This window comes from Macrobrachium nipponense, chromosome 2 (genome assembly GCF_015104395.2).
Source record: "Macrobrachium nipponense isolate FS-2020 chromosome 2, ASM1510439v2, whole genome shotgun sequence".
NCBI classification, from domain to species: domain Eukaryota; kingdom Metazoa; phylum Arthropoda; class Malacostraca; order Decapoda; family Palaemonidae; genus Macrobrachium; species Macrobrachium nipponense.
In genome coordinates this window covers 51123195-51138819 of record NC_087201.1, presented here as the reverse complement: position 1 = coordinate 51138819, position 15625 = coordinate 51123195, and the positions used below count along the sequence as shown (strand labels likewise).

Here is a 15625-nt window from a genome sequence, read left to right as displayed (position 1 = left end):
CCGAAGAAGAGACTGAAGCAGGCAACGCAGGCGACTCACTTGCGATATGCGATCATAAAAGACTCGGATTACGCAAAGCAACGTAAGTCACAAACAGTTTTTCTCAATAATGATTACCAAAGACCAGTAAACAGTCAAGAGGTAAGATAACAACGCCAACGAATGTACTATACTTATGAAGCAAAAACGGGAATTTTATTTATAAACATCTATGGAATTATTGACAATATTTGGAACCAAAACTTTTCCTAATACAAAAATATAGGCTAAATGACCAAACAAGTTTATTTCATACATCGAGGTACAACCGTACTCCCTTACAGTGGTGCACAAAGACGAAGGATGTCAATTCTTGGTCTTCCTTCCCGTCGTGACAAATTTGGATGGACAGCAACGGATATGAGATGGGACAGATTCCGGTGAGAACGGATTAGTGGACACCCAAAATGGCACTGCCTTCCTGGGGAATTCCAAGGTGGGCTCTAAACCTCTTGCGCAAATATGAAGTACTGTACATGCAAGATTTCCAAAATCCTGTGTGCGTGTATTACTCAGATATTAACGTATGTCTAATTCGATAATAATAATAATAATAATAATAATAATAATAATAATAATAATAATAATAATAATAATAATAATAATAAAATAATAATAATAATAAATACTCGAGTACCACATTTTATTCCGTGAAATGTGGTTTTCAAAGTAGCTTAAATTTTGAACCAATTTTCTACGAGTTCTTAGATTTCCTGCACAGTACAGTATTGTATTCCCTATCGTAAATACATTCCCCTTGTTGCAAAGGACATGGGAACTACTTCTTTCACAAAGCAATATTGGTAGAGTCTACAACAGAAGCTGAGTTTCTACCCGGTAAACAAAATGAAAGCTGTTCCCACAAACGCTCCTCCAGCTCCTGCTAGGGCCTGCCTGCCTTCCCACGAAATCACGACTTCCCCACATTTGTGAATACACACTCGCTAAACACATAGTAAATCCAAAACCCATTTAATACAAGATAGATAACATATAAATCAACAGTTAAAATACTATAAAACGTTTGGCAAATAATTTAACAACACAGAAACCGCCAAACGACAATATACGCCAAGTAATAATAACCAACTGTTTAGAAAACAGTATAAGTGCAAAAAAAGCCACACATACTGCACTGTTCATCAGTAGCGTGTCGAGCGACCCCACCCACACTGCAACAATCCCATGTAACTTACATCCTCCCGTTTCCTCCAAGGATAATGGGCCTTTTCTCTCAGTGTGTACAGGGAGGAGAATAAAGCGCCTGAGACGTCACCTAGGAAAATGAAATACATACATACCTGGCATACAACAAAACACAAACATAAAGCTTCCGTCCAATACCTTAAGACTGCTGGTGCTGCTGACGCTGTTCGTACTGCTTTTATTGTAGATGCTACTACTGTCTTCACTGGGAGAGGAGACCACCCAAGGGAGGCCATCGTGCACTGTGGGGCCGTGGTATTCCTTCGAAGGGTACGAGTGATTGTGGTGGCCATCGAGAGCCCGGCGAGGTTGGCAGGAGATGGGTTCATGGGCGTGAATTGTGTTCTGGTGGCCCTCGGGGAGGTGTTCGTGGAAGCCCAGTTGTAGGCGGCTCTCATGGTGGAACGAATGGGAGAGTGGGCGAGACCTGCGGCTCTCTATGCACGCCCACGCCCGCACCCATCCGCACTCGCATCCGATGTCGGTGCCGTCCGCCTTGTCCCCCGAAAGCCAACTACATGATATGCACTGGACCATTCGCCAGGCCCATGCACGGTACATAGTGTATAACAGTACACCCACCCAACATGCCCTCTTTCACCCACGCCAACGGCAACAAACACTCGGGCGTAGCCCAAAGAAACAAAAATACGAGCACTACACAATTATCCTTCGTCACCGTAGTTTATAAGTATATTTCTTAAATGTGTTCATTCAAAATGGTTCACTGTTCCTTTGCATCCTTCACTAGAAATGCAGCTTGAAATCGGGTCTCAAATTCAAACTTACTTATATTCATTTCTTTTATTTCATGTTGGGAATAACTGCTCTCATCTCTTTCCTATTGTCCTAAAAATCCTTCTCCATACTAAAATATAAAAGTAAGTTTTGGTTAAGATGTGCAATTTTCCCGATATTAAATCACAGAAGATAATCATGAGCACTAACTATTGATATTCGGAAATATTTCTAAAATATTAAAAACTATACAATCCAAAAAGACAAGACTCGGATATTCAACAAAATCATAAGTCCGATGCGTTTTCGTCGTCTAAGAAAACCGGAATTCACAACTACTTCTGTCCCCGTGGTAACTATCAACATATTATGTCCCGGGGGCAACTACCAACATATTATGTGAAACTCACATCATCATCTCGAAACCTCCCAACCCCTCCCGCCACCCACCCAGGTGGGTCCAGCACCCATTTAAAACCTAAACCAATCCTCTCGCCCTTTCCAAAAACCTCCAGCTATTTTCCTCCCGAACCCAACTCCTCCGAGCAAGGCTGGGCTGGACACTGAGCAGTGAGTCAGTAATTTTTTTTTTTTTTTTTTTTTTTTTGTACATTGGTAGATAGGAAAGGAAATTCACTCAGGCCAAGAAAAAGAGAAAGGTGCGAGACTAATAGTGGAGACTAACATAGAGGCTGTTATATACTCTGTCATTAAGAAAACGATGAAGAACACAGGTCTATCCAAGGTGGACTTCTAATTACCGATTAAGGATTCGGCTTTCAGAATATAAAAAAAAAAAAAAATAATAATAATTCTAACTCAGATAATACTTCAGCGCCAGCGAAGTCAACAACAACAACAAAAATTCACCTTCATGATCACTCATGCAGAAGACCAGTGACATTAAAAAACTCACTTCATGTCATATGAGAGAGAGAGAGAGAGAGAGAGAGAGAGAGAGAGAGAGAGAGAGAGAGAGAGAGAGAGAGATACGGCATTGTGGCAATATGGAAAAGGACGAAAAACGTAGTTCACGTGATACTGTAAGCTTAGTTCACCAACCGACATCCATGTATCGATTTAATCAATATTTATTAACGCGACCAACGATTTTGGATGAATGTACAGACATGTAGAGAAATATATTTGTTTTTACTTTACCTCTGATCACTAAGGAAAAATAATTCCCCTGAACGAAGATTTATCAAGGAAAGTGATACTGGACAGCAGCTAGGTATGCTTTTCAACTAGACACCAGGCAACCTATATCACAAAAGACTAGCTTACAAACTGGAAAGATGTCCGCAGTATATAAAAAAAAAACTGTGCATATGAATATATGTACGTACGTACCTATTGTTTAATATCGAATTAAATACACCTTGGTAATAACTTGCGCCAAGGGAATTTTAAATGACAGGTGCTCATGCTCTGACCAGGATTCGACTGGGTCTTTTGGGTTAGCAAGGTTTAATTAATGAGAGAGAGAGAGAGAGAGAGAGAGAGAGAGAGAATTACTAATTTAAAAGTATCAGACTTTAGTCCAAGCTAGTTATTCCTCTTCCTATCATGGAAACTACCTACCTAGATTGGCAAAGCAATCGAAGCACAGAACAAGTACCCAGGGCCTTTTGCTCAAACTTGAAATTTACATATACAGCTGTTATCCAAATTCATCTTCTCATTTGCATATCATCTTAGCCATGAAAGGACAAATTAACCGTACCCGTACCATTCTCGGCATCTAACAGCTTTAGCACTGGAATTTAATCAAATCATCCCACAGAAACGTTAAGTATATACCAATTGGATAAAAACCTTGCGGCATCAATCAACGTCAAGGAATCCATCAAAATAATCCTCGAAAATAGTATGGCTGTCAAATCATTCTTATGCAAATGAAGATGATCCTGGTTCCGGTGAGTGACCATTTAAAGTATATACATACCATTACAAAGTCATAACATAACCACCAACCCACTTAGTCAATAGGGCCGGTCTGCACCACATCTATTCTTAAACCGGAAAGGCCTTTTGATCCTTTTTCAGCTACGTCCCTTCTCTGTCCGATTCTCCCCCTCGAACCAATATCAACAAAGACCCTCTTTCCCTCTTATCTCATACAAATTGCTCTACGAAAATCAGAAGACTTGAATCAAACGGAGTAGCCCAACACCCATGAGTTTCATGAGAAGCAAACCTCATAATCAGAAATGACAAAAACGTGGGTATCTGCTAACATGAGAAGTCCTTCAGAGGCTCAACGCAGGATACTGGTTAATGTGGAGAAACAATACATAAACTAAGACATGAACTGGATTTATCTACAAAGAATGAAACGCTTACTAAATATCGTTAAGGTTAAAGGCTTAAGTCTCATAAAAGATTCTCAACTACTTCGAAAGTCGAATGAACTTTGCATTTACAAATATATCTAAATAAATTATGGGAAAACAAGTTTTACATGCTAGATATAAGAAAAATAAATAAATAAAAAACTTTCCTAGATACCTTATCAGTGAAAAGGTTATGAAAAATATTCGTTTATTTGTTTTCTTGGGAAAGCATTCAACGTAGGTTATTTTATCTGATTCCTCTATTGATGGACCTGGACAGGATAAACGATGGATGTCTTAACGCGTAATTCAAGTGCATGACAGAAGGATAAGTACACAAAGAGAAGTCTTGGACCTATATATAATTTTAAAAAATGACTGTGTGCATTTTATGGAAGGATGTGTGACACATCCTGACTATTTCATATCCGGCCTTTTGCAACAACACGTTTCGAAGGATCCCCAAAGACAGCCTTTAAAAACATCACACCACTGAAGTGCGTAATGCTGTTTTTGCGTTTCAAAATTATATCCTGCAGGGTTGTACGTAGTTCGGTAATTCTACATTATTATATTCTTATTATTCCAACTGAATCAATAAATCTACAGATTTCATGTAAGGGAGTAAACTTTCCTAAATAAACATACCTCACATTGGCAGAAAGTTGTTTTTCTAGTCTAAAACGAGGGGCTTTTAATACGTTTTTTTTTTAAGCTTAAGTTAATTGCAGGTGGCAAACATATTGAAATGAGACACGCATACAAGGGTCACAGAAAAAATGACAGTGAAATATGAGACGAGAAGAATGTACGAGAATTAAACATGACCTTGAAGGAGAATTAAGAAACAAGTAGGTAAAATTGTATAAATGGTTAAACCACATACATATAAGTTTTGACAGCAATATCTAAATAATAATAATAATAATAATAATAATAATAATTATTATTATTATTATTCTCAGTACTGTTCGAAGAAAACGCTGACACAAACATAATAAAAAAAGCACTGGAGTTATTTGAAATCTGTACTTGGCAGTTATATGTCAAAATGGTATTAGAAAAAAAAATAATATAGGGCTATACCAAAAAAATAATATAGGGCTATACAAAAAAAATCACAATACTCCTAAAAAAATAATATACGGCTATGCAACAAAATCACAATCCTCTATAACTACATAAGGGTCCCAATGCACTGTCCAAAACTACAAAGAGAAATCTAAATAACGCCCCAACAGAATATGAGACAAAAGGTCGGCAACGAACAGTGAAATCGAAGGGGTCACAAGCAAAACCACCGAATCACAACCTACAATCAAACTCCATAACAGCCACGTTAAAACAAACAGGACGAAGCGCAGTAAACAAGCAAACAATCAGCGACATCGCCGAGGGGTTTGAGGGACGTCACATGGGAATTCATGAACACGTTCCGAATCAGCAGGAAAAAAATCATAACCTTCCCGAATTAGCTCAAGCAGGAAGCTATTAAAGCAGTTCTCTTTAGCTTTCTTTCTTCGGTTCTCCAATCTAGCAATGGGATGGGGGAGTCGGGGTTGGATGTGGGACGAAGACAGTATGGGGTAAGGGGTGGGGCCGTGGGGTGAGGGTGGGGTAGGGGGGTTGTTATTGGGATAAAACATAATGAGAGCAAAACCGCAATCGGACGCCATATTCTTATTAGAATGTCAGAGCAACCTTGTATTTTTTTTTCTTTCCCTGGGGACACATTCCTTTGCTTCCTGCTCCTTTAGTGTTTCGAGTTGCTGGACATCTAGCTGTAACCAGAACTGTATTCTGACAGATCTGATTGTTACCGTTAAATACATATGGGCCCAAACACCGTTACTACGCTTAGCTCGCTTAATTAAACACAGAAATAATGAAGCACCAGATATGTTCCCTTTAACATATTTTATCATCTTCAAGACATATTCTCTCTCCCTCTCTCTCTCTCTTTACTGCAAACGGAACGTCTACTATCTTTCTGAAAAATTAATTTCACGAAATGCCAGCTTTTACAGCCACGTTCCATGTAAATGTCTTAAATGCAATGCATTACAATACTCTTAGTGATATAGAACATCGAATATTTCGATCTCTGGTTACATAATCCAATTATATTAATCACAAAGTTTTACACATAAGTAAAAAAAACTTGTTTCCAGTGTCTAATAGCTAGCTCAAGACAACATTGCATTTAGTAACTCCAGAAGCTGCAAATCCACTTTGTGTAGGATGTTTCCAGACCCATAAAGAGGCAAACACAAAATGATGGGACAAAACTAGATACTCCCAACAAGACTTGCCCAGGAGTTGTTTTATCACATTCGACACTATTTCACCACCGAACACCTCTTATCACTCATTCACGACCTTCAAATTTGTAAACTTCAAAGTGAATGCTGTGAACAATCGTCTTTTCACAATGTACACACACATATATGTAATGAATCCACCAATCACGGATATGATCAATCATAATTTAGCTGAAAATCCCTGACGGAATAAGAACGGCCTGCACCTCCTTACTCGGATCAGCTGATACTGAACAGCGACTGCGGTGGCACCCCTCACACCACGACACTCCGCCTGAACGTACGAACGTACAAACATAGTTCAACACCTATGTAAAGTACATTATCACCTTTCACAAGATTGCTTAATAAACATTCATTAATATTCTATCATTTTTAAACAGATTTGACTCCACACCACAATTCGGCGAAAAATTACTGTTCAAATTTGCAGCCATAACAACACACACAGTGGCTACTCCAACGACTACGTCACGGTTGACGCAATAAGTTGTCAGCCAATCGTAAGGCAAATCCAGTGACTGTCGTCTTCGAACCGCCAATAGCCGGTTGGGGAAAGTTCGTGTCATCACAGCCAGTCTGACGACTTCTGTAAGATGGTCATGGATAATGGGGACACTTATATGCTCTGACAGTCACCTTCATAATAGCAAATAAATAAAAAAAAAACTCAAATTGACTATAAATATAGATTATCTCCCCCACACCGATTCCAGAGATATTTCCATAATTCCAAGACTGAATCATGAAAAAATCGTGACTTGTTTGTCAAGGGCGAAAACATGGCGGCGTGCTAAATACGGGGAACTAATGGGCGAAATATCACGTGTTTGCGCACAAAACAACTTGCGGAAAAAGAGGACGAACAGAATCTAAAACTTACTCGATGGGACCGTGAACGAGAACGTTGTTTGATACTGCCCCAGTATCATGACATAACTGATGCTACAAAACATGATAAATTAAAACTGTGGAACCAGAGATCCTTCCTGGGAACAAGATTTACAACGGTACTTCATGAAGTACATTAACTTCCAGGACAGACAACCTTCACCTAAAGCGCCCACCAAAACGGGCAATCGCTGTTTTTGTCTTGGGAAATGTCTAAAGGTCAAGAAATCCAGAAACTAGCCCACTCCGTTTTCTGATTTCCTGTGATCTCACTTTAGCTTCATACCAACTCACATACATACACACGCCCGCGAGTGACGCACGCGCGCGCACGCACGCATACACACGCGCGCGCACGCATGCATACACACGCGCGCGCACACGCATGCATACACGCACACACACACACACACACACACACACACACATATATGTATATATATATATATATATATATATATATATATATATATATATATATATATATATATATATAAATAAGCTTAGCATAACCGCAACGAAATCTACCCGGGGAATCCCCATCCCATTTTCCTCCAAGTTTCTCTCCCTCTCTGTCCCGTCTCTCTCTGGGATTTTGCCCTCAGGCTGCTTTTGGGGAAAAGTAAAGTAACACTTGTCATCCGTGGAAGATAACGAATAACAAAATTTAGTTTCAAGTAAAAGGCGAAATTCCTCACAACGGACGAAGCCGATGAGACTCATGCACACATTGCTGAAAGAAACGCACAGGTCCAGTCACAGCATAAATTTCCAATATACATGTTGATATAAATACAAGACAAGATCTGCGAAAGAAAGTGAACATTTACGAAGTCAAAGCTGTGTGTGCGCATCAGTAAACCTGTGTGTAATCACATCAACACAAACAGACGTAACACTATTGATTGCAAAACGAAACCAGACATAACTGGCTTCTGTACCACCTTGGCAAATGCTGAATCATGCCGAATAAGAGATCAAATTTACCCTGTTTATAAGACTGCGTGTTTATAAGAACATTCCTATCACCCAATGGAATATGACCATCACCCAATTGATTATGACCAGTGTCTAAATAAAACGTTTTTAAAATATCAATGTATTTGACATACAGGAGTAGAACACAAATCAATCCAGTTCCAAAAGCCTGGAAAGACTGGAAGTATAAAACAGTCTAACTCATATAAGTAACACGTAAGATGTACAGAGAGAGAGAGAGAGAGAGAGAGAGAGAGAGAGAATGTGCAGGAAAACCCGGGAACATTCAGCTGGCTAACTAAGGCAGGGGACGAAAGGCAACAGCTCTCTCACCCCATTTAAAAACCCAGCAATGGCAAACCGTGGCACGATTATGTGACCAATGACCGATGCCCTGGGCACAGATGGTGGTGATGAAGGCAGTGTTTCTCTCTCTCCTCTTCTCTCTCTCTCTCTCTCTCTCTCCTCTCTCTCTTTATATATTATATATATATATATATATATATATATCATAATATATATTTATAATATAATCTGGCAAATCTGCACTTGTAGTATATATCTTATGTAGGGATGCATTCTCTTCAACTGGTGACGCTCCAACAGCGCTGGGTTGAGTGAATGATACCCTAAAGGGAAGCAGCTACCCAATTCCGTGGGAAGACAAAGCAGGATAAGGAAGATTAAAGGACGAATGATAAAAAACTAGGGGGGGAAAAGACAGCCTGTCATTTGGTCCACAAAAAAAGGAACCCACTGAGCTAGTAAAATTAAGTGATTTAGGATTGTATACAGTCATTTACAAATTGTCTTGAAGACTAGAAGTTTTTATAAGTAAGCACGTTGTGCAAACACATGGATATTTCCTTTTGCCTACACGACTTTTATAAGCTAGACATACACACACATTATATATATATATATATATATATATATAATATATAATATTATATATATGTGTGTGTGTGTGTGTACTTACACATGTATTATATATATATATATATATATATATATATATATATATATATATGTCACCTAATTCGGTGACAAAATATTTACGGCGATACAGAACAAAGACTAAATAGGACTTAGGAAACGGCAACTCTTCTTAAAATTTTGAGAAAGGCTGAATAGAATGAAAAATAAATAAAAAAAAGAAAAATCTCAATGACCAACGGTTCAATGTGATTCTAAAATGTGTCTAAAAAGCCTTGCATTGGAACAAATACGTACTGACTTATGCACGCTGCAAAAGCGGCACACGTGACGTAAAATCTTAGTAGCACAGCCATCGAAACTGCAAGGGCTTATTCCTTTGTTATCCAAAACACCTATAACGCCCAATCCTACGCAAGATGGAGATGTCAGATGTTGCACCACGACCGCAGGACAATTGGTGCAAAGGTCTTCAAGGAATTTGGCTAAAATGTGTTTAGGAGGAAGGTACGTTAGTGAAGCAGATTTATCGCTGACTGTGTGGAACAAAAGACCCGACAATATAGAAAAAAAAATTATATATAACAAATATTGTATCCGAGTAAAATCTAGAGATCCTGCATTTTCGAAAAGCTTTAAGAACAGTAAAAAAAATGGCAATGAAGTTTCTGATCAGTATTTGTAATTCTTTATGACGGAAGTAGCATACGCGACAACTACCTGGTAAATGCTTTGATCATTCCGACCACAAAGACAACAGTAAGTTGGCAAGAAATAATCCCAAGAGACCAAACGTCTGGGGAAAACAAAAGGACCAAATGACACTCATAGGAGGAGGGGGAGGAAGGAAGGAAACACAAAGAGAAAGCAAACATATTTGCAAGAGAGACACGACGAGGGTGGATGAAGAGGATGACCTTGGTGAAATTAGAAATGGCTATTTGCACTAAGCACATGCACAGCCTCCATCACGCACCTCTTCCATGCTAGTTTTCTTTCAACTAACCCTGACTACCAGTGTGACGTATAGGCAGAAATCATGAAAGCCGGAGAGTTAACCAACAGCCTGGAGAGTACATGTCCGCTACAACAAACTCACGAAAGCCAGCAATTATGGAGACTATAATCATCAACATACTAAAAGATTAAGAAAAATATTATGGTAAAATAAACGGGTGAAAACTCCTGGTATTTCTATCTGCAGAATCTTCGGCCTAAAAAGTGAAAAGCAAAAACATGAACGGCGAAGAAGCACACATCACACGCGCACACACACACGACATATATATATATATTATATATATATATTATATATATTATTATATATATTATAATATAATTATATTAAGGTTTTTTTGCCACGAAGGAAAAAAATCAAAAACGAGTTGGCCGAGTATTTCAGTTTGTAAGATTAAGCCTTCTTTTTTGGAAAATATGGTGTTCTTTGTAAAATCCATTATGCCTCAAGTAAAGGGTCCCGAAGAGGAACCGATAGTACTCCGGCCAAACTCGTTTTTTTTCATTTTTTTTTTCCTTCGTGGCAAAAAAAACTTTATTTTACATAGCTCAACGTTTTTATTACTTCGGGATTCAAATTATTCATTATAGATATATATATCTATATATATATTATATATATATATATCATATATAAATATATAGTAGATATTATATATATATATATATATACATACATACACACACACACACACACACACATATATATATAATATAAATATATATATATATATATACATATATATATATATATTACATACACGTATGTAGGTATGAATTAGCCCAATTTCTTGAAAACTCTATTAAAGACATGAGTATACTTCAAGTTTATTCTAATTGTATTATAGAGCCCTCGTTGCCTAAATATAAGCATCGTAATATAGAATAAAAAAAAAACACCTGCAAACTGATGAAGAACAAGGTCTCTTGGAGATGATAAAATAAATCAGGTACAACAATAAGGTACAAATTCGAGCGAAAGTGCAGCCCACAAAGCACGTGATCTCAGCGCTGATAAGAAATGTACCAACAATAGAATGGACATCAATTCAAAAGATGACGCAAAATCTGCAAATGGCATTGCTGAAAGGAGCCCCGGAGGACGTCATGAACGTTTTGCAGGATGAATTGGAGAGGATGACGCAAAATGCACAAAACAATGACGAGCAAATTTGACCCAATGGGATAAAATCTTGGTCGTAGAATTTACTTTCGGTCTGCAGCATTGTTTGAATCTTGTGCCAACATTTCCTTATGTGATTTGAATGTTTTATTTTACATTATTCGTGTATACATATATAAATATAATATATATAAATATATATACACCTCTGACCTATTTACTGCCGTAAAGCACATTCCATGCCAATCCCAGTTCGACATCCGACATACCTAAGGAAGTTGAGTTTATTCCCACCTGCCTCCTTTAACAAGATAATGATGTACTGATGACGGCAACAAGCGGTAGGAGTAGTACACGTGATGCTAGACGTAAAAAGTTATTTTGATAATATATGCGCTGCATACTCAATTCATTGCAATTTACTGCAACCGCACTTGATGGAACAAAGAGTAGCAAATGAAAAAGAGCAAGTACACTAAAGCTACTAATAAGCAAAACGATGCCGATGATGAAAGTATGTAGGCAGTAACGGTATGATTGCTTACCAAAGACTTCTTTCAGATGTTATTTCTATCATAAAAATGGTAGTAAATGCATCGAACGACGCAAATGCACAAAAGGCCCTTTACTTCTCGAATCAACAATTTCAGGTATGACTCTCCCAGCCGCAGACTAGAACCAAAGGCCTCTGCACGCACGCTCACCATTAGTGCTCAGGTTCCGTAACGGCCTCACAGAGCCCTCCAGCAAGGAGTGGTTTTGTCCCTACCTGTCACAGGTCTGCACTTCCCAATTCCTTTTTATCCAACATCAACCTTGATTCCTTCACCATAGGATCATCGGATCGTTTGTTTTTCCCCAATATGCAAATGACGCAGAGGCAACGCAGCTACCTTCCTACTTGATGACGCACCAATGCCAAGAGGATTCTTCCTATATCATTAGTGGCCTACTAAAGTAGGAAGGCGAGGAGATACAACAAAAGATGTCCAAGTAAGACTGGGGCGGAGGGGAAGGGAACAAGAAAGAAGGGTGGGGGCAACCGTTTATAAACCGAGAAACCCACGGGTTATATTAACCTAACCTGTTTACAGAAGCCAAATCTCAATCAACAAGGAGCAGAAGGGGGAAAATAACCTGGGGGGTGGGGAGGAGGGGGAGGGCTCCTTGCCAATGGCAGAGGAGGAGGAGGAGGATTTTAATAACTGGTTTAGGAGGAGGAAGAGGAGGGGGACGGAAGACACACTGAATGCAAAAAAGACCGAAAGGGAGGAAGGGACGGGGTCTGCTTAGAAAGGCCCAGCATGCGAGCATCTACCTGGCAATCACGTGACCAAAGAGATAAACAAAACAACAATACCTCGTCCCTGACTCACTTGGATGCGAGCGCCTACCACAGAGGTTATTATAAACACGGTTTCTCGTACACGGGCATCAACTTAAGGCATAGCCAGTTGAATATATTCATTCATATACCCTTAAACCCAAGCTTAAACCTAATGAAGAAATACTTAATGGGTTTTAAACCAATACAACAGGACACTTGAACTTACAGAACCGGATTCAACTTGTCCATTGCTTTTTCATCTGGAAATTATAATTTTTAACGTATACTCTTGAGAAATATGACCACTTGTATATACAGCGATTACCTGCTAACTATAATTTAAACTCCATGGCATATTTAACAAAATCATGGATTTTACATGAATACACACACACACACACACACACACACACACACACACACACATATATATACATATATATATATATAATATATTAATATAGAATACATATTTATATATATATGTGTGTGTGTGTGTGTGTGTGTGTGTGTATATAATATATATATATATATTATATATATATTATATATATAGATAATATATATATATATAATATAGATATTATATATATAATTATATTATATGATATATATTATAATAAGTATTGCGTAATTGCTTCAGCTGGCGCAATGCTGATCGGCACAAAATGAACGTCAGACTTTGCCGACGATAGAAATCCCTCTGACACTATAAATGATATGGTAACTCGCTGGGTCTGAGCCAAAGGCCGTGCGTGATACCTGTATATTCATTAGCCTCCTTCCAAGTGACACGGGAGACTGAACACAATGACAACTCGATCGCAGCGAATCATAAGACGGAGTTCATGAGCACACCTTCAATTATCTTAATCGATAATGTACTTATCGGTTAAATTAATGTCCAAAGGACAAAGGACACAATGAGGAAAACTAGAACTAAAGAGTCACGAGATCTATGCATGGAAATGGTCGGTGACGCGTTATTCTTGATACCTCGTTAATAAAGATGAACTATTCAAGACAACCCTTTGTGACTCATAACGTAGCAATCAAAACTTCCAACATTTGTAATCAGTGAATATTACCCCTGCGGTGTGTTCACGGCAGACGGACCACGGAGCAGGAAAGCAAATATAATATGCAGCGAGTAGGATCGTGAACACATACAATTACTCAATAAAGAGTGCATCAGGCATCATGATAACCCCTTGCTTATTAAAAGGTCTCTGACTCACTTTTACACGCCGCCTCTCTACAAACTCGAGAGAGAGAGAGAGAGAGAGAGAGAGAGAGAGAGAGAGAGAGAGAGAGAGAGATTCTCGGTTATAACCATACTGTGTGAAGGAATGTATGATCCCATATGTATGTGCGGCAGAATACGTCGGCGTATGTGTACATAACACGTATTTATTCAGATAATGCTATCTAGTAATGACCAACATTTTCTATGCATTTACAGGTATCAAGATAAAGAAATTCAAAACACTACTTAAATCATGACTCAACGAAACCTTTCTCTGACACTCAAGACAAGCAATATCAAACAGCGCTTAATGTCAAAGGATAACAAATAAATAATCGCCTATATTGTCATCACTGCTGGGTAGGAAGAGAACAGACTTCGTCAAAGTAAAAGGAATATTCGAGCCTCTGAAGACGTCCTACCAAGGATGCTGCTACTCAAACTACACATTACAGCAAATATACTGAATTTAATTTGATTAAAACAAATGGAACAAACGCCAAGGAAATGGGATTGAGGTGTTCCCATCCCAGCGCCCCACCCCCCCCCCCCTCCCCCGCATTCCTACATTCTGCAGCATGACCTAACTTTCTCCCAATTAAAAGTGATTACCAATGAGCTTTTAATACTGAAAATGGTTTCTCATTAAAAAGCAATTCCCATTCTAAAGTGACTGTCTGCCTTTTGTCTTTCAGTCTGTCGACTGAAGTGCTCGGCTGTTGGCGACATCCACTCCTTCATCTTGGGATTTCTGTTCACATGTTGCAATAAAGGCCTTCCACATTTAAAGCAATAGTAGAATAATGATCTATGTGGCTGCTGTACGCGAGGGCACCATTACTCATAACAGTAAATTGCTTATTTTCGACATTTAACAATCCAAGGATTTAAAACAATCTTAGTATTTTTCTCAAATTTTAGGTAAAATAATCCAATGTTTACACACACAAAAAATTTCATTTCTTTACATATTTTTTGTAACCCAGAGTATAAATAACAATTCCAACATTGGAATCATGAAATATAAAGCCTGACTTTACTCATTTCATGAATTCAGACGATACAGTCGTAGACGGGGTTTCCCAGTTCCCAGGTACCCTATAGAGATGCCAATAAAAAATAATCTCCCGAATTATTGAAAATATTTTATGATTGGAAAACAGATATTAGCAAAAAGGTTTTGTGAAGTTCTTACTTCGATCGTAAAGAATGTCCAGATTAAGGTCAGAAAAAAAAACACCCACAAGTTACTTTTCTTTCCATGTTACTGTTTATCCTCTTTATTCGACTGCGCCTCTTCTCCCCCACCACTCTCTCCTTCGGCTGGGAGGAAGGCTGTTAATTTTGGAGCCCCCAGAACCAAGTACTTGTTTGCATTGCATGTGATATGCCATGACTAATGCCATCCTTCTCCAAGACTATATATTTCATGCCAACTATCTCCTGACTTTATATAAGGAATGTGCT

At 38.5% G+C, this 15625-nt stretch overlaps 1 protein-coding gene across 10 annotated transcripts in view; it reads right to left on the bottom strand.

The window, feature by feature from the left end:
• The window catches only part of LOC135220566 (cytohesin-1-like), a 522334-nt gene that overhangs the window by 23562 nt on the left and 483147 nt on the right, over window positions 1-15625 (bottom strand). The window contains exons 1-2 of one of the 10 annotated variants that reach the window (XM_064257798.1): window positions 6827-6871; window positions 1384-2113 (exon numbers count right to left, since the gene is read on the bottom strand). The exons of 8 other annotated variants lie outside the window; for them this stretch is intronic. In XM_064257798.1, coding sequence (XP_064113868.1) covers window positions 1384-1806 — 423 coding nt within the window. In that variant the 5' untranslated portion in view covers window positions 1807-2113; window positions 6827-6871. Of the gene's footprint in view, window positions 1-1383; window positions 2114-6826; window positions 6872-15625 lie in introns of those variants that run through there. One more of the 10 variants, XM_064257799.1, reaches the window with a different exon arrangement.